General features: G+C 45.4%; 2 protein-coding genes across 3 annotated transcripts in view; one reads left to right on the top strand and one right to left on the bottom strand.

Annotated features, from left to right (window-relative positions):
* LOC119395954 (uncharacterized) overlaps positions 1-8,730 on the bottom strand; it is a 47,079-nt gene extending 38,349 nt beyond the window's left edge. The window contains exon 1 of the mRNA XM_037662984.2: positions 8,569-8,730. The gene's annotated coding sequence lies outside the window, so the exon portion shown is untranslated. The remainder of the gene's footprint in view (positions 1-8,568) is intronic.
* A 27-nt stretch (positions 8,731-8,757) lies between these two features.
* LOC119395953 (glutathione peroxidase) lies at positions 8,758-13,346 on the top strand. 2 transcript variants are annotated; one of them, XM_037662982.2, is made up of 3 exons: positions 8,758-9,162; positions 11,154-11,294; positions 12,657-13,346. In XM_037662982.2, the coding sequence occupies exons 1-3, from the start codon at positions 8,887-8,889 to the stop codon at positions 12,888-12,890; spliced, it is 651 nt and encodes a 216-aa protein (XP_037518910.1). In that variant the 5' UTR covers positions 8,758-8,886; the 3' UTR covers positions 12,891-13,346. The 2 variants fall into 2 exon arrangements, with proteins under 2 accessions (XP_037518910.1, XP_037518909.1); XM_037662981.2 differs by having other exon boundaries at positions 8,780-9,195; positions 12,657-13,345.
* The last annotated feature ends 9,699 nt before the right edge of the window (positions 13,347-23,045 follow it).

The following is a 23,045-nucleotide window of genomic DNA, read 5'->3' as shown; positions in this document are numbered from 1 at the left end:
TTTTGAATGGAGGAGCACTTTTCTCTTTTTGGTGTTTCGAGCATGAAAATTTACTACTTTGAAAATTATTAGAGAAGTACAAATGCAGAGGTTAATTATTCACATAAAGGCCTATTCATACTGCAAATATGAACAAGCTAAGATGTTCACAGAAGTATCCATAGCGTCCCAAATTTGACTGATTTTCAAAAACGCAGCGTTTTTCGTGAATTTTTAAAAATACATAATTTACTCAGAATTCCATGAAATGATAAGAGCTATTTCCTCTTTACTTCTACTTCCGCCAAAAAGAAAGATATTTGTAATATATAGCTTCAGTGGCTGGCAGCATGATTGCGAATTTACGAAAATGCACTCTTCGTAAAATGGTCGTCGTCAACCGGCGACACTTGTCGAATTTTGCTGTGTTGAAAAAAAAATTATTTGAAAACGAACTGCGATTTCGTGCTGTGCAGTCATATGTGCACAACATACAAAATTATCAAAGAAATCGGAAACATCAAATATACACCTTTTTTCGATCTTTCGTGGAATCGACCTCTGGGGTTTAACGTCGCAAAACCACGATATGATTACGAGAGACGCCGTAGTGGAGGGCTCCGGAAATTTCGACCACAATGGGGTTCTTTAACGTGCACCTAAATCTAAGCACACGGGCCTCAAACATTTCCGCCTCCATCGAAAATGCAGCCGCAGCAGCCGGGATTCGATCCCGCGACCTTCGGCCACTAGACCACCGTGGCGGGTGTCAAAAGACCCTATAAAGGCTTCATGTCAGGCAAGGACGTTAACAGATGAAATATTGCGTGGTAGAAGAGTAGAGAAGAAACGTTCATTGAAAGTTGTTTGTGCTTATGGTGGGTGGTGCCCCTCTTCCAGGGCTGCCGCTGGGGATGCCGCTTTTACAGCGATACAGACTTCCCAGAAGGTCGACAGAAGAGCAGAATCGCAACCAGGCGTCATACCATGTGAATCGCGCAACGAGTGCGTGGTTTAAAGCGTTTAACTCATTTCGAAGGGCTAAGGCAATTCATCATATTCATCATCAGCCACAGCATCAACAAAGTTGTGTTCAGAAAAAAAAAGTACACCATCTCCCACTAAAGGAAAGCATGTGGGGATGCGAAGCAGCGCATGGGTCGTCTTAAAGTTCCGTTCATCACGGGCACCTTGCCCGATGTTAACGCATCCTTGCAAGTGGAGCACGCCACGAATTCACTGCAATTGCTCTTGCTGTTACTCGTCCCGAACTCTTGTTGGAGCACGCCACGCGGGTTCATCGCGCGTCTGCAGAATCTCGTTCCCCGACGCCATCACGTGATTTCTGAGAGAGTGTAAGGGGGAGAGGCCACAGCGTCTTACCCAGGCCCTTACACAGGCCCGAACGCGCTAGCGCGTGCCAGCACACGTGCTTTTGTCTGCGTTACGCCAAGCTAGGACAGCAGCCCGGGCCGCCAAAGTGATCTGCACGTATCATCATCAAGGCGGTCGAAGAACAAGACGAAGAAGACTTCTTTTAGGGGCGAAGCTCCTTAAGGCGGCACCCGTTCGTCCCTCGTAGTCGTCATCGTCGTAGTAGTCCGTAACAAGTCTTACGCTTTGACCTCCAAGGTGGTGCCGGTGGGAGATTTCTCCTGTGCGTTGTTGAACAATAAAAAATTCGCAGCGTGCGCGTTAACTAAGAGCCGAATTCTTCTGTCTCTCATTCCCCATTAGCAGCCATTGGCATGTTCCAGTAGGAAACGTTAGTAGAAGTAGGAGTGTAAGTGTTAGCTAAAAGCCGACTTCTTCTGTCTCTCATTCCCATTAGCAGCCATTGTTTACCTCCAAGGTAGTGCCTGGTGAGATTTCTCCTGTGCGTGATTAAACAATAAAAATTTTGTTCAAAACGCCGTTGATTGATGAAATAAACCAACGAAAGAACGCCAGATGTTTTTCTTAAAGTGTAGTAGTAGTAGTTGTATGTAGCCACCTCGCCCGATCGTCAACGGGCGAGGTGGACCGGCAACGGCGCGAGGACCCTGCCGTACGAGAGTTAAATCACACTAAAAGACATATTTTGCGGGCGATACACTCTAGTGAGCTTTCAACTTTTCGTCTTAATGTACATGATAAAGAAATTATTTCTACGAAAAACGCAAGGCACACCTTGAGCAATATATTTGGTTTTGGGACGCTAAATGGAACCATGAGGCGATGCGAAGCCGGAGCACTTGCACGATCGCGTTCCGTTGGCTTTCGTTGGGCATGCTACCGACCTCGCGACGTGGAACGCGCGTCCTGTCTTCCCTCTAGCCTTGCCTTTAATTCGCACAGGGCGAGCGGGGGTATTTCACGGAAGAGTTTCACGGTTTACAGATGATTCCCTCCGTAGCTTCGCCCCACTCATCATCAGTCACCCCGTGGATATGCTGTGATTTTTTGGTGAGAGCGCGCGCTCAGTATGTTACAGATGGCTATGGTAGGTTTTAGAAAGCGGACGGTCGCCAATGGAACTACGGACAAAGCCCAGCGCAAAAGCTGCTTCACATCTAAAAGTGTTTAACCATTTAGAGCCCTTCGTACTCTACTACAGGAGAGCAGTAAGCCGTCCCAGATGCCTTCTGCCCAGTACTACATTTTTTGTGTGTTTAGAAAAATTTATTATCACAGACGCTTCACATCAATAACAATTCAACGTAACATTTGCTTGCTAGACATACGTTTACGCAGCTTACTCTGTGACTGCGCTGCGTGTTCCGCGCAGGCATGGCGTTTTTTATCGCAAACTCTCCACCACGGTGGTCTAGGCTGCGGCGGCCGCATTTTCGATGGAGGCGAGAATGCTTCAGGCCCGTGTATACTTGGACTTAGGTGCACGTTAAAGAACACCAGGTGGTCGAAATTTCCGGAGTCCTGCATGCACTGCGGCGTCCCTAATAATCATATCGTGGTTTTGGGACGTTGAACCTTAAAATTATTATTATCACAAACTTTTCTCTTCTAGGTGAAATGCAATAGCCGGATATGCATCTTCGAAACTGGCGGCGCAAAAACAAGGACAAAGGAAAGACTACACACCACAGAGCGCCTTCTCACAGCTAACTTTATTAGAAAGAACATTCACTATTCAAACCTTCACCAAGTATCACGTGGTCTTACCTCATTGATAGCCGACGGGATACATAAACGTGCGTTGCTGTAAAGATTAGAAACGGTTACGAAACGATCATCACATGTACACTTTTTTTCTACGTGACGAAACGATTGAGGAAACAAATTTCATCGTCATGCAGTGTGTTATGCCAGGGCTCCCAACCCAAACTTCCTTGCTTCGACAAGGCATTCAAGCTGGTAAAACGTCTGACGCAACCAGCGTCAACACCCGCTGATGCAACGAGGCGGGAGTCTTACGCAATCCCCGCTAACTCCGGCGATGCGTCTGACGCAACCAGCGTCAACACCAGCTGATGCAACGAGGCGGGAGCCTTACGCAATCCCCGGCAACTCCGGCGCTGCGTCTGACGCAACCGAAGGAAATCTCTCCCGCAACGTGCGGCAAGCCCTCTCATCCGCGGATCCGGTTCGAGCCAGCGACCAACGGTGGTTCCTGATTGGAGGCTTCGCGCTCCTGGCTGATGCAAGCGATCGCCCAGGGCTATAAAAGAACCAAGCTGCGCGGAGAGAGAGAGAGACAGCGAGACAGCGAACGAAGAAATCGCGGGTCGTCGTCGCACCGCTGTGCGAGCCCAATAAGCTGTCGGCCCCAGCGCCGACTTTGTAACGCCTCTGTATATATGTATATAAATTTGCCTTAACTCACCGTCGCCTTGATCGCTCCGTCTATCAGCTCTGCGCAGAAGCAGTCGCAAGCTGAGACACCTGTTACCCAACAAGTGCTATTGATGGCATGCTTACACATAGATTGCCTTTTAAATGCGAATCATTTCTTAGCGAACTTCTGCGACTTTGAGCGTATCTATCTATCTATCTATCTATCTATCTATCTATCTATCTATCTATCTATCTATCTATCTATCTATCTATCTATCTATCTATCTATCTATCTATCTATCTATCTATCTATCTATCTAGCCGCCTACGACTTTGTGCTCTCCTGGTCGCTTGGTTCATCGAATGTGCACCAAAATTGGTATGGCGTAACATGACTGTATGACGAACATAAATGACAAGTCATAACATGAAAATCATGACACGCATGTCATGTACAGCATGATTTACATGCTACGCTCATGGTGCGCTGGCGGCGGTTTCGCTAGATTTATATACACCAAAATTGGTATCTTTGACGTGACTGTGTAACGAACATAAATAACACGAGTTAACATGAAAATCATGACACGCATGTCATGTACAGCATGACTTACGTGCCACGCTCATGGGGCGCTGGCGGCGGTTTCGCTAGCTTGACCTACCCCGAAATTGGTATTGCGCGACGTGACTGTGTGACGAACATAAAAACACGAGTTAACATGACAATCATGACACGCATGTCATGTACAGCATGACTTACGGGCCACGTTCATGGGGCGCTGGCGGCGGTTTCGCTAGATTTATATACACCAATATTGGTATCTTGCGACGTGACTGTGTAACGAACACAAATAACACGAGTTAACATGAAAATCATGACACGCATGTCATGTACAGCATGACTTACGTGCCACGCTCATGGAGCGCTGGCGGCCGTTTCGCTAGCTTGATCTACCACGAAATTGGTATTGCGCGACGTGACTGTGTGACGAACATAAAAACACGAGTTAACATGACAATCATGACTCGCATGACATGCACAGCATGACTTACGTGCCACGCTCATGGGGCGCTGGCGGCGGCTTCGCTAGCTTGATCTACCCCGAAATTGGTATTGCGCGACGTGACTGTGTAATGAACATAAATAACACGAGTTAACATGAAAATCATGACACGCATGTCATGTACAGCATGACTTACGTGCCACGCTCATGGAGCGCTGGCGGCCATTTGGCTAGCTTGCTCTACCCCGAAATTGGTATTGCGCAACGTGACTGTGTGGCGAACATAAAAACACGAGTTAACATGACAATCATGACACGCATGTCATGTACAGCATGACTTACATGCCACGCTCATGGGGCGCTAGAGGCCGTTTCGCTAGCTTGATGTACCCCGAAATTGGTATTGCGTGACGTGACTATGTGACGAACATAATAACACGAGTTAACATGAAAATAATGACACGCATGTCATGTACAGCATGACTTACGTGCCACGATCATGGCGCGCTGGCGGCCGTTTCGCTATCTTGACCTACCCGGGAATTGGTTTTGCGCGACGTGACTGTGTGACGAACATAAAAACACGAGTTAACATGAAAATCATGACACGCATGTCATGTCCAGCATGACTTACGTGCCACGCTCATGGGGTGCTGGCGGCCGTTTCACTAGCTTGATATACACCAAAATTGGTATCTTGCGACGTGACCGTGTGAGGAACATAAATAACACGAGTTAACATGAAAGTCATGACACGTATGTCATGTACAGCATGACTTACGTGCCACGCTCATGGGGCGCTGGCGGCCGTTTCTCTAGCTTGATCGACCCCGAAGTTGGTATTGCGCGACGTTACTGTGTGACGAACATAAATAATAGGAGTTAACATGAAAACTATGACACGCATTTTCCTCAATGACATACAAGACGATGTATGCAGCTCTTTGCTGGTTGCTTCGCATTACATCGATTCCCACAATGCGTGGGATCTGCCGGCTTTTTTTTTTGTTAATGTGATGAGCCTCAACAATTTGTCTAGTAGCTTGATTGTTATGCCTGAAAATACATATGGTGTCATGAAAGTTGAGGGTGCATCCGTGTTGTGCACAGTGTCGAGCAACGTACGTGCAAGTACGCATTGCCGTCTAATGAACGCTTGTGTTCGGACAGCCTTACATTGAGGCAACGACCAGTTTGCCCAATGTAAACATGACCGCAGGACCGCCTGTGGTGTGTAGTCTCCTTTGTCCCTGTGTTTGCGCCGCCCGTTTAGAAGATGCATAACCAATTCCAACTTGCCCAGACATCAATTCTTCTGGAATGGCCGGAGCCGAACGTCTCGACCTCTCTAGTTGGTGCCGATATAACCATACTACACAGTAAACCTTTTCACACCCATAACACCCTTGGTACGCCCTTATTTCTGACCATTTTTTCAAAGGGTGTAAATACGACACAAACGCCCTTTGCACACCCTTATTTGAAATAAGGGTGCATGAAGGGCATATGTTCAAGTATACACCCTAATAATTGGTAGGGTGGGGGGTGTTTCTTGAGATGTTACACCTATACATTTTTGTGAAGAAGTTTCGCTATGTTACCCTGACGAATGTTTCAAGCTCTTAAGCCTCAGTTACAATTTACAGCTGCGAGCAGCAACATTCCGTTTCTTTTTTTGTTGTTTTTTTTTTTCTTCTCAATTCTGATCGTTGTGCGCACACACCCACTGCTATAACATTTTACGATATAGCATACATGTAGCAAATAAGCACAGTCGCATCTGGTATTTTCCCAGAGTGGGAGGTGCACTCTAAAAAAACGGGGAGCGAGAATGGAGCAACCAGCTGCGTTTGCTCCTTCAGAGCAACGACTTTCTCCTTTGCGGACGCTTTACCCGTCGCACCCTCTTGCGGCAAGCGCCAGAGGAGAAACGTTTCTCCTTAACCACGTGGTTTTGCGGGCGCGCGCATGCGCACGCCGAGTTACGTCGCGATCCCTTGCTGCGGACAGCTGCCGCCATCTGCGCTACGGGTGTCATATTCCGCATCCTTTCGTGATTATGCTCTCATTCGGTAGTCTCAGACTATCCAGAACTACCCGAGCTCGGCCAGTCGCGTGCGATTACTTGTACTTATGATTGATGCTTGCAATGCGCGAGTGACGTGTATTGTTTTGTTTTATTTTGTACAGTAACGTCTTCGTCGTTTTTTTGTTGTTGTTGTTGTCGTTGTTTTTATCGCTCAGCGTGTGCGCGATGCGCCGCATAGTTTCGTGTGTCTCGCGTTGTTTGTATAGTTTGCGCACTATCTGTTTTCTCATAAATACAATAAGTCCTGCTTCACAAAACAGTCTTGTTTTATTGAACACCTTAGACTATACGCCAATAATGGATTTTTTCGGCTTTAGCATACTTGGCAAGTGCACGCGTTTTTAGTTTTGCACGGCACTTATAGCACTTATCACTACAACAAGCAATATAAAGAAGCACCAAAGTTAATTTCTTGGCGCGGCGGCTGTATTTTCGATGGAGGCGAAAATGTTTGAGGCCCGTGTACTTAGATTTAGGTGCACGTTAAAGAATCCCAGGTGGTCGAAATTTCCGGAGCCCGTCACTACGGCGTCTCTCATAATCATATCATGGTTTTGGGACGTTAAACCCCAACAATTATTATTATTATTATATATATTCTTTGAAGGGTGTTAGGGCGTATGTTTGCTTAAACACCCCATTCCCCTTTTGCCATAAGTGTGTATACCTGTCAGATTACACCCTTGAAAATTGATGCGTAAAGGGTGTAAGTCCGTGAAGTAGAAGGGTGTAATCCTGCTTGTTACGACCTTTCCGTGGGGTGTATGGATGTGCGTTATAGACACCAGAAACAACTATATGGGTGCAATACGGTTTACAGTGTAGAGTACTTCGGCAAACCTATATAGAAATGTATATCTAAATGTTAACAGCGCATAGAAAGTTTCGAAAGGGACGAGACAAACAAAGGCAAAGAGCACTGCTTCCCTCTGTTCAGCGTTCTTTGCCTCTGTTTGTCTCGTCCCTAGCCTTCTATGCGCTGTTAACATTTAGAAATGAATCCACACCAACTTGCCCAAGCGTCAACCCTTTCATACTATATAGAGATGTATATAATAGGTCGCATCAAGCATAGACATTCCTGTGGCATTATTAGGCCAGTGTAAAATAATAAACCAACGGCCGCACAATATTTTGGACAATGGTTCTCAGACGGAGTAAGTCACGCATGATGTAAGATTGTAGTACCTACCATGAGCAGCACAAATGATTGTAGAAAATTCCGAATGACCATACGCATTAGAATAACAGAGAGCTGAGCTAGTTGGTAAGTATTCATTCTAAAAAGACAGGGCGTGCAAACAAGGACACAAGAAAGAAGTCAGGACACCACAAACGCCGTGTGTTTTCTTGTGTCCTTGTTTGCACGCCCTGTCTTTTTAGAATGGACCATACGCAGCTGCATACGAATAGAGAGTGTATGGGAGAAAACCAAACCCAGGGAAAGAAACTTATTACAAGCTGTTTGCTACGCCACAGCGGAGTCGGAGTACGAAAATGTAAGGTTTGAGAAGCCAGAGCTGAAGGTATAACAAACAAACATGAGAGCTAGATGCATTGCTCAAACAAAACCATAGGCAACCTACCAAGTATCAATGACTTATGTACCGGACTGGTATTTACGACAGCAAATGCGTTTCATTATGAGAGACGTTCATTGTACGCCTCTTGGAAACCCAGCGTAAAATACTCGCTTCGCTTAGTATTCGCAAAAATACACACCTTCTTATTCCACTCGCATGTTCTGTAACGATTTCCTTTTGTGCGCCCTAAGACGCGTCCCACACAGGGTCAACACCGATTGTCTCGTAACAGCTCAAGAAGCACAGCTGCGTCGTTGACGAAAGCACAATTGCTTCTTCCTCCAAGTGTTAGAATTGCAAGGCGGCCACGCTTGTTTACATCTTATCCGTGACCGCAATCTGCGACAGCCAGCGCCAGCACGCGACCGTTACTGAACAGTACGTACCAGATGTACGTACATACTCCTGGAGCCGCTGTTACGCGTGTGTGCCTCATCCTCGACACAACTGTCTCAGCATGTTGGCGTTAATAGCGCTGGCGGTTGTGTGCTCCGCCATGGCAGTACTATCGGGACTACAACCACGCAAGGTGGACTGCGACCAACGCCGAGCCGACACAAAGTCCGTGTACGACTTCCACATCACCGAGCTCTCTGGAGAACGCATAATGAACCTGTCTCAGTACCGAGGCCACGTTCTGCTGCTGGTCAACGTGGCTACCTACTGCAGGCTCACCTACACCTACAAGGAACTGAATGCGCTGCAGGAGAAATTTGGGACCTTGAACTTTACGGTGATTGGCTTTCCCTGCAACCAGTTTGGCAAGGTGAGCGCTGGTGTACAAGCAGCGCGTTGTCTTCACCCGTACACATGTAGGGTACGCTACTCGCCGCTGACGGCTAAATCATCTCGCTCCGATTTTCACGATGCCGGCGAAAGCAGCAGCTTCGCGAAGACATCATCGAAGTCACTGGCGTAGTAGACCCCCCCCCCCCCAAATTTTTTTCAATTTTGCATGTGTATGTACACCCTCACACAAACGCACGCACGAACATACATAAAGCATGGCTGAACAATACACCCACCCACACACCCCCCCCCCCCCCCCCCAAAAAAAAATATTCTTGCTACGCTGCTGATATAAGTCTAAAACGATGCAGGCGAAATAGCTGTCGAAGCAAGATGGCATCTCATCAGAATGCTTTGACACACGACGACACACTACGAGGTGACCAGCCGCGCACGTTTTCCGCGAGTCCAATCGCCTGTGATAGAATGCGTTATTACACATTTGCAGGCGTATTTATGGAAGATGTGAATATTATTGCACGGGAAACTTGAATAGCTACAGGTAGCGAAATAAAACCGTCCATTAATTACACTTTTAATTAGTCATATTTATGTGCGCGTGTTTTATTGGGAGGCTGAAGCCGAGAGTGGTAAGGGCCTGTCCGCTTAGCAGAAATTTTAAGCTAACATTCTATAAAAAACTGACCAACCCCTCCCTCACCGGGATTAAGGAGGCACGCGAAGCTTGTCAAACCTTGTGAAACCGTAAAAAAAATCCTTTGTGAAATCCCTGTCAAACCAAATGCCCAACCCTTGACCGACCACAACCTAACTCTTGTCAGATCGCCCAGCTTGACCCGAGCGAAAATGCCGCGCGTTTGTGTTTCGGACCCGCTCCCATTATCGTTCTTTGAAGGCTGCTTCCTCTTCGGTGTAGCGGACCTTGCGTGCCCTACCCACAGCGCATTCTCTTACGCAAACGTAGAGGGTTCATCGATACTTCTAAAAAAAACAATGTCACGCGCGTAGACGTTCCCTCACGCCACCGGTCTTTTGACACGCTTGTGATGGATTCTGTGTATTCGCGATGACTTTGACTGCAGTGACAGAAAGTGTCAGTGCAGTGTGTGTGCGTGTGTGCAGTGAGTGAACTCTGCGCGTACCAACGCAGAGAGAACAGAGACGCAGGGCACTGTCCATAGTTTGCCCCAACAGTGCATCAGCGCACAATACTCGCTCGTACTTTGGACACACAAGACACTGCTGTCATAAAAGTGATGTTGAAGAGGGCGGAAACCTTTACCTTTACTCTAGGTATGTCACGTGCGTGCGTGCGTGCGTGCGTGCGTGCGTGCGTGCGTGCGTGCGTGCGTGCGTGCGTGCGTGCGTGCTGATATCGCTGTCGCGTTCAACTCTTAAAGGCGAAGCTTAAGGGTTCCTCAATTTTTTCGCGGAAAACGACAGCGACAGCGACACAAGTCAGGCAATACAAGCTTCTCTTTAAAAACATATGCAGTCTCAATATGTGCTGAGAAATACATTAGCGTTCCAGCCAGCACTTTATGAAGAAATGTGCGTGTAGGAGAACGTAACCACCTTACTGTAATTAAGGCATTCTTTACCACATTTCAACGGCTGTTGTCTTGAACTTGGCGCTAGCCTTACGATTTTCACTAAGCAGACATTACTTCATCACACTGCTTTATTTCAGTTTTATTTCAGTTTTACAATTCGAACACGTGTCCTAAAGATAGCAAATAAAAATTCAGTCTTATTCCTTACACTTAGCTACACGGGCACTGCGATTTCCTTTGGAGAAATGTCTGCTTTTTATGGAAGTCTATTTAGACGAGACGAATAGCTGAGTTGGCTGGTGCGTTACATTGAATACATTGGTTTGGTACATTAAAAAAAAAATGTTATAGCTGAAATAAAGGCTGCATATGCCTGCCCCCCCCCCCCCCCCCTTCATTTTTTTTCCCCACAACGATGCAGCAAGAGCCCGGCAAGGATCTGGAGATTCTGAACGGCATCCGTTACGTGCGGCCGGGCAATAACTTCACGCCTAAATTTCCCTTGACGAAGAAAATTGCAGCGAACGGTATTCTAGAGCATCCATTGTACACTTACCTGAAGGTAAGTACAAGTTGCATATTCTGGGCATAAGTGGTTTCTACTCAAACAGTGATATGTGGCATGTGATTTGACATCAACCACTCCTTTATTTAATTACGCCCTTGCAGCGCCTCGAGGACGTTATTGTAGGGCAAAAACAAAAATAATTAAAAATGTGGCAAATTTCAATAGACATACGGCATACGCAACCGATGCAAACAAACGCCTCACATCATTTCTTGCTTAACGACAGTTCCGGTAAATAATTAAAACAGAGCTAATTTAGACAGCGTCCATCAACTACACACTTCTCGCGCACTCGAGAGTAGCGCATTTAAGCTTTGTTTTGTATTAACGGCAGAGTGCATATTTATGTGTGTTGACAATTTTTGTCTTGATTATGTTATGCAACAGTTGCTGTTCTTTTTTTTTAACATCACCGTGTGTATACATATATGTGATTGTTGAATATGTTGTTTTGACTGTTATGTTATGTGTTGACTGTTACGGTAAGTTGTATATTGTATGCACTGATTAGAAATTTGGACCCTATGTACTTTATGTTTTTGTACCCTATGTACTCCAAGAGCTAAGGAGTAGCCGGCGCCTTATTTGTGTGCCAACCTTTCCTTACATCATGTCAATAAAAAAATGCAAAGCAGTTAGTTTTGCACAACAGTGCAAAAGGAGAGGAACAAAGGTGTGAAAACAACATCGTGTAACAGGCGGTTCAAGTAGTGCATTATGCACTTTGAAGAAGCGTAAGCTTGAAAAGAAAATGTTATTTAAGTTACGAGGTTGGACGTGCACAGACCTCTTTATCATTACGAGGCACGCCAGAGTAGGGGACTACGCATAAATTTTGACCTCTTGTAGATCTTTGACATGCCCCTAAACTAAGTACTCGGGCAAAATTCGACGTTAGCCAACAATAAGCCAGCATTGGGCATCCGTTAGCCAGTACGATACAACACTACAGCTAGCGTTAAGCAACAGTTAGTCAAGTTAATCAGTGATAGTTGACATTAGTCGCTAGTTTTATTATGCGTCCAGTGGCCTCTCACATCTCAGTGAAAGTCCGTAACAACTTCGTTACTGAGTTTGCCCGTAAATGCTTTGCAAGGTAACCACATGAGCACGTAGCAAAGAAACACGCAGAACATGCTTGCGTCGTTACCTTGCTGGAATCTTCACGCTGTCATCATGTAACAACTGGTCCAGAAAAGCACGTTACTCACTAATGGCAACCGCAATTCTAATCATTCAAATAGCGTTTCTGGGTGAACCCACACACTGCTTCAGAAGCCTCAGTTTACCCGTAAAAATTATTCACGTTACAGACACTTTTACAACGTTTCTTCTCACCTCTCTATATTCCCGCAGCGCCGCTGTCCGTCACCGGTCTCCCGATTTCAACCGAAAGAGGCGCTCTTCTACACGCCCCAGGACAGCAGCGATGTCCGCTGGAACTTCGAGAAATTCCTCATTGGTCGCAACGGAAGTCCACTTCGGCGATACGAGCCTGACTACCTCCCACTGGCCATGGTCCGCGACATTGAGGAAGTAATGGGCCATGGAAACGTACAGCCGAAGCAATCGCAATCCCTCCATGTCTAACCGCACTCGCTACCACCGTGAACTCTCTCCACATAAACGAAAACTAACGCGGGTAAACGCGCAAAAAAAAAACCCACAGGTTCCCTTATGCATTCGCCTAAGACGACTCTTGTTCTTGTTCACCTATATTTAAGACGACTCGAACTCGAAAGCCGTGTTCTTCTTCTACTCAATCGATGTATTGATCCTGGAACTAAGTTAAAACTGCGCAGTAAGATGCGAACACCGCGAGCAGAGCATTGCAACCGCCTGTACCTTTGCTCACGATCCTGCGTTCCGTTTTCACGTGAAAGCAAGCACTTAACCAGTACAGTTACTATAGTCGTAATTTTCTTCAAGACATTGCGCCTACATTTGTCAAGATAAATTGGAAGAGACCGAAAGAACAAAACATTAAGCAGAACTCTTGTCACTGCGTTGAATAAGTGCTCGATGAGCAAACCTTTCAACAGCATTTTTCGACGGTCTCCTTAAAAGTACGATGATTAACTTTGGCTAGCAGAGAGAGAGAGAACACAACTTTATTGTCGTCAGATTTTATGGAGGTAGGTGATCCGCCAGGCTGAACCTGGTGGCCATCTCCTCTGCTCTCTGTATGGCTGAACTCCCAGGTTGGTGGAGGTCAAAACCTCTTCCCACCCTTCGGGCGAGGGAGCAGTCAGGAGATCGGGAGAGGGGGGGGGTATTCCCTGCAGTCCCAGAGAATGTGATGAAGTGTGGCTATTGACCCACAATGCGAGCAATACGGGTCAATCGTGTCGGGGTATATGCGTGCATAAAAAAATTCGGCAGATCCCACGCACTGTGGGAATCGATGTAATGCGAAGCAGCCAGCAAAGAGCTGCATACGTCGCCTTGTTTGTCCTTCAGCCAAATTAAATCATTCATGCCATGGAATCTAGTCCACCATATATCACATGTTTGCCATGCACGCATGCATGCACAATCTAGTGTACACCATGCCAACGAAACGCATATTCTGGTATATAAATGCATGACCTGTCGTTTATGTTCATGACGCACTCGTGTCATGCCATACCAATTTTGGTATATATCACGTTAAGAAAACGGCCGGAAGCGCACCATGACAGTGGCATGTAAATCATACCGTACATGACATGCATAACATGATTCGCATGTTAAGACCACCCATTTATGTTTGTCATACAGTCACATCGCGCAATACCAATTTTGGTGTATATCAAAGGAGCGAAATGGCCGCGAATGCACCATGAGCGTGGCATGTAAGTCATGACATACATGGCATGCATGTCATAGTTTTCATGGTACCACCTGTTATTCATGTTCTTCATACAGTCTCATCGCGCAATACCAATTTTGGTACATATCAATCTAGCTAAACGGCCACGACTGCGCCATGAGCATGGCATGTAAATCATCTCGTACATTTCATGCATGTCATGATTGTCATGTTACCACCTTTCATTTACGTTCGTCATACAGTGGCGTCGCACAATACCAATTTTGGTGTATACCAAGCTAGCGAAACGACCGGGAATGCACAATGAGCGCGGCATGTAAATCATGACATACATAACCTGCATGTCATGATTTCCATGTTACCACCTCTCATTTACGTTCGTCATGCAGCCGCGTCGCGCAATACCAATTTTCGTGTATGTCAAGCAAGCGAAACGGCACGAGTGCGTCATGAGCATGACATGTAAATCATGTCGTGCATGTCATGATTTTCATGTTACCACGTCTCATTTACCTTCGTCATACAGTCGCTTCGCGCAATACCAATTTTGGTGTACATCGAGCTAGCGAAGCGGCCGCGAATGCATCATGAGCGTGGCAATTAAATCATGACATACATGACATGCATGTCATGGTTTTCATCTTACCAACTGGCATTCATGTTCTTCATACAGTCACATCGCGCAATACCAATTTTGGTGTATATCAATCTACTGAAACTGCCGCTAGCGCATCATGAGCGTGGCATGTAAATCAGGTCGTACATGACTTGCATGTCATGATTTTCATGCTACCACGTCACACTTACGTTCGTCATACTGTCGTGTCGCGTAACACCAATTTTGGTGTATATCACGCAAGCGAAACGGACGCGAATGCACCATGAGCGTGGCATGTAAATCATGACATACATGTCATGGATGTCATGGTTTTCACGCTACCACCTGTTATTCACGTTCTTCATAAAGTCACATCGCACAGTACCAATTTTGGTGTATATCAATCTAGCGAAACGGCCGCGAGTGCGCCATGAGCGTGGCATGTAAATCTTGTCATACATGACATGCATATCATGATTTTCATGTTACCACGTGTCAGTTATGTTCGTCATACAGAAATGTCTCGTCATACCAGTTTTCGTATGTATCCCTTCATATAAACGGGCGCGAGCGCCCCGAGACCATGTCATGTAAATCATGCTGCACATGACATGCGCGTCATGATTTGCATGTTAGGACCTGTCATTATGTTCGTCATGAACTCTTGTCACGCCGTACCAATTTTGGTATATATGAAATTAATGGAACGGCCGCAAGAGCCCAAAGGCCGTTGAATGTAAATCATGCTGTTCATGACATGCGTGTCATGATTTTCATGATATGACCTGTCATTTATGTTCGTGATAAGGCCATGTTATGACACACCAATTTTGGTACACATCCGATTAACGGAACGGCCAGGGAGCCCAAAGGCCGTGGAATGTAAATCATGCTGTTCATGACATGCGTGTCATGATTTTCATGATATGACCTGTCATTTATGTTCGTAATAAGGCCATGTTATGACACACCAATTTTGGTATACATCCGATTAACGAAACGGCCAGGAGAGCACAAAGTCGTAGGCGGCTAGATAGATAGATAGATAGATAGATAGATAGATAGATAGATAGATAGATAGATAGATAGATAGATAGATAGATAGATAGATAGATAGATAGATAGATAGATAGATAGATAGATAGATAGATAGATAGATAGATAGATAGATAGATTGCTGAGGAGTGTCGCGAGCTTGCGAAGACCTTTACTACGCAGGACCAAGAGCGGCAGAAAAGCATCCGCGGTGAGACCAACACTTCTGCACCCACGTTCCTACCCGGAGCACTCGTATGGCTCTCGATCCCTACCACTGCAATTGGCCTCTCTTCCAAACTGCTGCCCAAATACGAAGGCCCCTACCGTGTCGTCGAACGCACATCCCCGGTCAACTACCTGATTGAACCCATCGACCCATCTTCCGACATGCGCCGTCGAGGGCGCGACATTGTCAACGTGGAGCGCCTCAAGCCCTACCATGACCCGCTCGTAGTGACCAGCTGCTAGGTCGCCAGACGGCTCCCTTTTCGTATAGATAGATAGATAGATAGATAGATAGATAGATAGATAGATAGATAGATAGATAGATAGATAGATAGATAGATAGATAGATAGATAGATAGATAGATAGATAGATAGATAGATAGATAGATAGATAGATAGATAGATAGATAGATAGATAGATAGATAGATAGATAGATAGATAGATAGATAGATAGATAGATAGATAGATAGATAGATACGCTCAAAGTCGCAGAAGTTCGCTAAGAAATGCTTCGCATTTAATATATGGACACGGGAATGAATGCGTTTGCAGTCGGCGCCAGACAACCTCCTGGCGCTTAGTTAGCTTGTGGGGCGGGGGTGGTTTTAACTGCCTCGATAGGCGGTAATATTGCGTAATGTCGTGATATGATGTCAAGGCTTCACCAGGGTCCCCCAGATTTGCACAGGTTGTGCCCGAGTTTAAAAGCACTAAACCTTCGTTTACTGTGTTTGCAAGATTCACAGCGACAAATGCTCGATTAATAACGTATAAGCCAAGACTATACGTGTGCCAAGAACCAGAAATTGTTAAGTATAGGCGGATGTACGCACTACAATGATGAATCCCAGTACTTTTCCTTATAAAATCATCATTCTGTTTCTGAGAAACGCTCCGTCGACATTAAGCCCAGATAAACATTTGTTGCACATATCATTGCAAGCCAAGCATAATTGCACTGGGCTTGCTGTGTTTACTTGCCTGTCCCTAAACACTCTCCGCCGTTTCTTTTTTTTTTATTTTTTAATGTGAATCATTTCTTAGCGACCCAAAGGCGCTTTGACTGTTTCTATTTATCTATCTGGCCACCCACGTCTTAGTGCTATCGTGGTCGCCTCCTTATATACCAAAATTGGCATTGGAGGATGAGAATGTACGAAGAACATGATTCGCAGGTCATGACGTGAGTAACGTGACTTCCTTGTCGCGTATAAGTCAAGAAATCGTTTCGCGTATAAGTCATGAAAACCGGTCCGTTACAGGTATAACCACTGCCTTGCGCGAACCACGCCCGGGTGTCTGGGAACCTTCCAGATCTTCCGATAAGACTGTGCGCCGCACGCGAACGATAGAGTTTATTCTTGAAATAACCCGTCCACCAACGATAACGCTGGAAACTTCGATGCTACAGCTATAAAAGGCCAACGCTCTTTACAACGCGCTTTACTTTATTGCAGCACAAACATTGGACGTCCTCACTAGTATAGAGGCTCAAAAAGTACATAAAGATTCTTGTCCCACCCGTCCTACCAAACCTGCGTTCGCCGCAAAGTGTCCTCAATTCTCGTGTGCCCATGTGAACATAAAAGCTATGCCCGCCACAGAATAAACATGCGCACTGCGTGATGAGCAGTATTTCGTTTAACGTGCCCACACCACGTGAACATTCATCCACGTGATTTGAATAAAGACTATCATTGTCCCCGAAAACACTTTCACTTTCTCTTCCTCCAAGTATTTGTAAATGCAATATGTCCATCAATTTCATACCATAAACGTCATTTTCCTGGCGTTGCAGCGTGGTGTTGACAAGCATCTTACGTTTTTTGTCGTTTTGTAGTTTCCTTTGACATTGCTGAGTAATTTTGAAAACACGAGGTTGAATCATGATTTGCGCGCTGTACACCGCGTCTTTTTCTTGTAGTTCGATATCTTATCTCACTTATTTTCCCAGAGCGATAGAAATAAGATTTAAGGGTTCGTTTTTTGTATTTTTTTATACACAACTGTCGCTTCTCATTAATGTCATTTTCCCAAAACGAGTTTATAGCGAGTTGTTGTGGAATAACAGAACTCATTGTGCGCAACCAGTGGTACATTCAGTATGGTCGTGTATAACAAGCACACGAGAAAAATGTATCGTTGTGACTTTGCTCGATTGACAGCGACGGAACAGAGGGCAGTTTGAGTTTACAGATCCCTACCAGCGCTCAAACGATAATTTTACTAGTCTTGCGTTCAAGAAGCTCAAGACACCTCAAATAAATTATGGATGTGTGATCAACAGAAAGATCACAGCTTTCAGAAGAAATTATTCTAGCAAGACAGCGATAAACCCTGCTAAAATATCCGGGTACGCCATTAGAAACTTCTATCCATATATCTCGACAAACTTAAATAATTTGAAAGGCGTCTTTCCACTCCGCTTTTAGAAACTAATTCAAACATCTGCGGCAATGTCTCATGGCCTTGTGCCTAAATATATCGCACGACTTTTACCAGAAATATTACAAGGGTCTTCTCGTTGTTCATTGTCCATTATGTGTTCTTATAGGCTGATGCATGATGCATTGTTGTCGTACATACGCCTGTTTGATTCCTTTTTTTTTTCACGCGGACTGCTTTTCGCCTGTGTACTTGATGGTGAACTTGTGGATTCGATTTCACGACTTGTTGTCTATTCGCGAGAACTCATTGTTCTCCATATGTTAGCGACTTTATCTCCCGTTGGGACAATGATGCAGCCGGCGCATTTACAAGGAACCAACATCTCCTTGCGTGTATCAAATAACAACACTTCAATAATTCCAATCTCATATAACAGGAAACACAATGTAACAAAACACTTCTTGTCTTTCCTTCTTTTTTTTTCACTCGCCCATTCGTATCTTTTACCGCTTATCTGAAAGTAACCTAGGTGGACGTAGTAACTGAAACGAAATTCTGACGTCTTACGTGCCAGTAGCACGAACTGATTTTGAGACACGCAGCAGCGAGGGACATCGGAGGCGCCGCATCAGTTTTCTCCAAAAATTCAGCAGATCCCACGTACCGCGGGAATCGATGTTATGCGAAGCATGCGCGGGATGGTTACTGTGGCGTAATTTTTCACATTGAGCGAAACGTTACGGAATGACGCTAGAGAAATGTGGAAATGGTATACGCACACTCCTATGTTGAAGAGTCGCATATGTATTATGTAACCAGTTGTTTCCAGTTGCGTAACGATGCCAACAGCAACATGGGTGTTGCCAACACCAGACGCGGTAAGCTGAAATGTAGTGCTTATATTCTTCAGTACTGGATAGCGCGAATCCGAACAGGACATAGGAGGAACGCAGATGCACAGGACAGGCGTTGCTCGCAACTCAGCTTCATTCAGGAAAGTTTCCCTAGATATATGATACGCAGCCGAGTGGCACACGCAGGCGAACTGCACGTACGTTACAGTCACAGTTGCAGTTGTTACAGTTGCGTTACAGTTGTTATGCTTATACTCGTCCGTTATGACGGAGAACGCACGTACGTTTCACGAACCCCTGTGTATGCGTAGGAGGGATTCTTGACTGTCCTTGAGCAAGGTCATCATCACCTTGATCAGTGAGCACTAGCACCTGGACCGGACTTGTTATCGGATCCGTTCGTGATCACGGCTACGAGGGGTCTAAGCGTAGTGAAGTGCGAGGTATAGTGCAGCTGGTAGAAATCCTGGATGCCTCTTACGATGAAATTATCTATGATGCCTCCTGTAATGGACGTGGTAGCGAGGTCTGTTGATGCCCTGTCCACATCCAAGCCGTCTTCCATGCACTATTAGGACCAGGCGTTGTTGGGTCTCGATAAGTCAATGTTGAAGTAACCGGTAATGATGAGAGGCCTGGTTCTCTCGGCAGATTTATCGTAGGGAAGCCTTCACCCCGGTTTTTTTGTAATCCACGTAGTCCACGTTGCGGACCACGTGGACGAGTGGATGGTAGTTGAGCGTCTTCCAGGGCTGTTCTGTCTTCAGCTCCCTCACTTTCCTTGCGTCGGCCACGGTGGTGTAGCGGTTACGGTGCTCGGCTGCTGACCCGAAGGTCGCGGGTTCGATCCCGGCCGCGGCCGTGGCATTTCGATGGAGGCAAAATGCTAGATGCCCGTGTAATGTGCGATCTCGGTGCACGTTAAAGGATACCATATGGTCAAAATGTTCCGGAGCCTTTCGCTATGGCGTCTCTCATAATCGTATCGGGGTTTCGGGACATAAAACCCCAACAATTATTATTATTATCACTTTCCTTGCGTGTCAATGTGTGTGTTCGCCATTACTGTTTTGGTTGAGACTCTGTATCACCTGTGGCACATGCCCGCATAACATGAATTCTGATATGCGGGTATGTGCCACACGTGACTGAGAGGAAGGGTTTCATGACGTACGCGACAGGTATATATATTTTGTGTAATTCGTGTCATGACCGGTGAATCGTTTTCGTCATACACTGATCTCCTGCTATGCCAATTTTGGTATATTACAAGTTATGGAGACGACCAGGAGAGCCCCCAGACGTAGGCGGCTAGATAGATAGATAGATAGATAGATAGATAGATAGATAGATAGATAGATAGATAGATAGATAGATAGATAGATAGATAGATAGATAGATAGATAGATAGATAGATAGATAGATAGATAGATAGAAACGGCCAAAGTGCCTGAGGTTCGCTAAGAAATGCTTCGCATTTAATATGATTCTTTAACGGACAAAGTAATCGGAAGATTCAGGGTAGTCAAACGATATATTTGTTTTTCTGGGAACTTGAGACATCAGGTCAACCAAGACGATTATTCGGAAATTTAGACACGCTTTGCCTTCGACAACGCTTTGATACCGCGCTCACAAACGTCCACCTCTAGCGCTTTTACGAAATTTCGAGTCCGTATTGCGACATCCGCGAATCTCCGATTCCAGCCATGTACATTGTAATAGACTGTATAGGGCTTACATGCGAGAAAGGATCATGCATACGATGCAGGTGCTGCATAATTTTGTCAAGGCACTTTGACACTAATGCCACCATCAGGTCTCCAACATTCTTGGTTTGTGTCCGCGCCATGCTTACAGTTTGTGGGAGAATTACAGGGTTCTTCGATAAATTACTGAATGTAGCAACCAGCACCGTTATTCAGTTGTTATACTCACGCTTTCCTTGTGCGCGTGGGCAGAAAAACGTGGAGATAATACTAAGCTTTTGTAGGATGGCGGCCACAGGTCATGCTTCACTACAAAAGTTCAGAGTTATAAGCAAAAAAAGAATACTTATCGAACTCTTTCAATGAAACGAGTTAATGTGTTTTTTTTAATAAATGTGTTTAAGGAAAGGTTGGTGCGTGTGACTCCAGCTACTCGTCTTCATTTACATGTTGGTTTTCTTCGCGAAGTTGCCGATGATCACAAATAATTACAAGTTTACACTTGAACGGAGATTGACGTACCTAATGCCGGTACTACAATATAATTGTCCACGCAGCAGGTAGCCAGGCAAACATCGCCAGCTTTTCATTGAAATGTTTCTCTCTCTCCACGCAGCAGGAAAGTTCACGCATCATAAATGTTCACACACACGAAACGTCCACACGTTAAAGGAGAGTTCATCAAGATGATCACACAACAGTCACTGGGTTCTTGACCACACTTTAAACACAACTGTCACGATCACATGCACAAGCGAATGCTGCACAGGCACGAAAGCACGGGAAAGAAAATTGAGCTTTGGCGTAACTTATAAAATTTAAAAAGTATTATCCTTTTCGGAAGTTTATCACGTCATGTTTTCGTATTAATCGGTTTGGACGATACGCCGGAAACTGCGCCAGCACCGGGAGAATCAAAAGCGGAAGAGCACAGGGCGTCGCTAAGGAGGGCTGACCTGTCGTACGGAGGGCCAGTTTTGGCCACCGGGCGTACCTGACCCATCCCGCTAAATCCGCAGGGCACCTTCCGATAGCGGGCGAGCTGCGAACCGACGAACACGTGCGTCGCGGACGTCCCGCAGCACCAGGCGAGTCTATACTTCCTCGAGCCACAGGGTAAGAAAATGCTGCAACTGCAGGTGAACACCCATGCCTGTGTGATAGAGATGGTGCAAGGCCCTGATGCTGCTTTATTTAACAACTGATAGCGTAATCCTGTGTTTTCTTGTCGCATTGAACGAGCTGTCCGAAACATGAGAATTCTGGAGTTTTGCTACAACTCTGCCACGTTTTCAACCCAGCGTTTCATTTCAGCCTTAAGTTTTTCTTGTTTGCCTGTGTGCCACGTTGCATTATATTTATAGAAATAAATTATATGTACGGATTTCAGTGCCGTAAGGGATCATTCCATTATGAGGAATGCCGTGCTATGGCGGAGTCTGTATCAACTTTTACCGTCTTGGTTTTTTTTTTAAGCAAATCAAGTACAGAGTGAGAAAACGTTTATTGAGTTTTGATAAATAAATAAATGAAATAAACGACGATAATTACGAGATAACCGTCAATTATACTCGAATTATTTTACTTATAGCATTGCTTTCTGATATGAGCGTTTTGCCTCGTGCGTATTCTGCGAAAGAAGCACTAGATACAATGATCCCTTATGATTGCGCATGCGTTCGTTGCCATCATTTCCTATAAAGTGCAATGCGTGTGGTTTCAATAAAAATACTTGGAGTCAGCGCCTGTCCTGTAATGCACTTCTCTGCCCTGTCCTTGTCAAAAGTAACGATGTATTATTTTTAGAAAGGACTAGAGATCTGCACCGAATTGCGTTACTGTTTCAGTTGATGCGTACCTACACTGCTGAAAATTTCACAGCAGATAACTTTGCATTTGGAGCGTGCAAAGACGACTTTGTCACTTGCTGCAACGTTATACGTTTCCCGTCCGCAAATCTCGTTGTGCTAGACGAAGAGCTTGTATTAAAATTAAGTGTTATGCTTCCTGTACATGCTGTCGTCTGCAATTGCAGCATGTTCCTCGAAACCATTCATTGCGAATGTGAGTGAAATCTCGTAAATTACATTCACACAGGCTATTTATCGCACTATTGTTAC

Source organism: Rhipicephalus sanguineus, chromosome 6 (assembly GCF_013339695.2).
Source record: "Rhipicephalus sanguineus isolate Rsan-2018 chromosome 6, BIME_Rsan_1.4, whole genome shotgun sequence".
Lineage (NCBI taxonomy): Eukaryota > Metazoa > Arthropoda > Arachnida > Ixodida > Ixodidae > Rhipicephalus > Rhipicephalus sanguineus.
The sequence above is the reverse complement of the archived record's forward strand: the minus strand, read 5'-3'. Positions and strand labels throughout refer to the sequence as shown.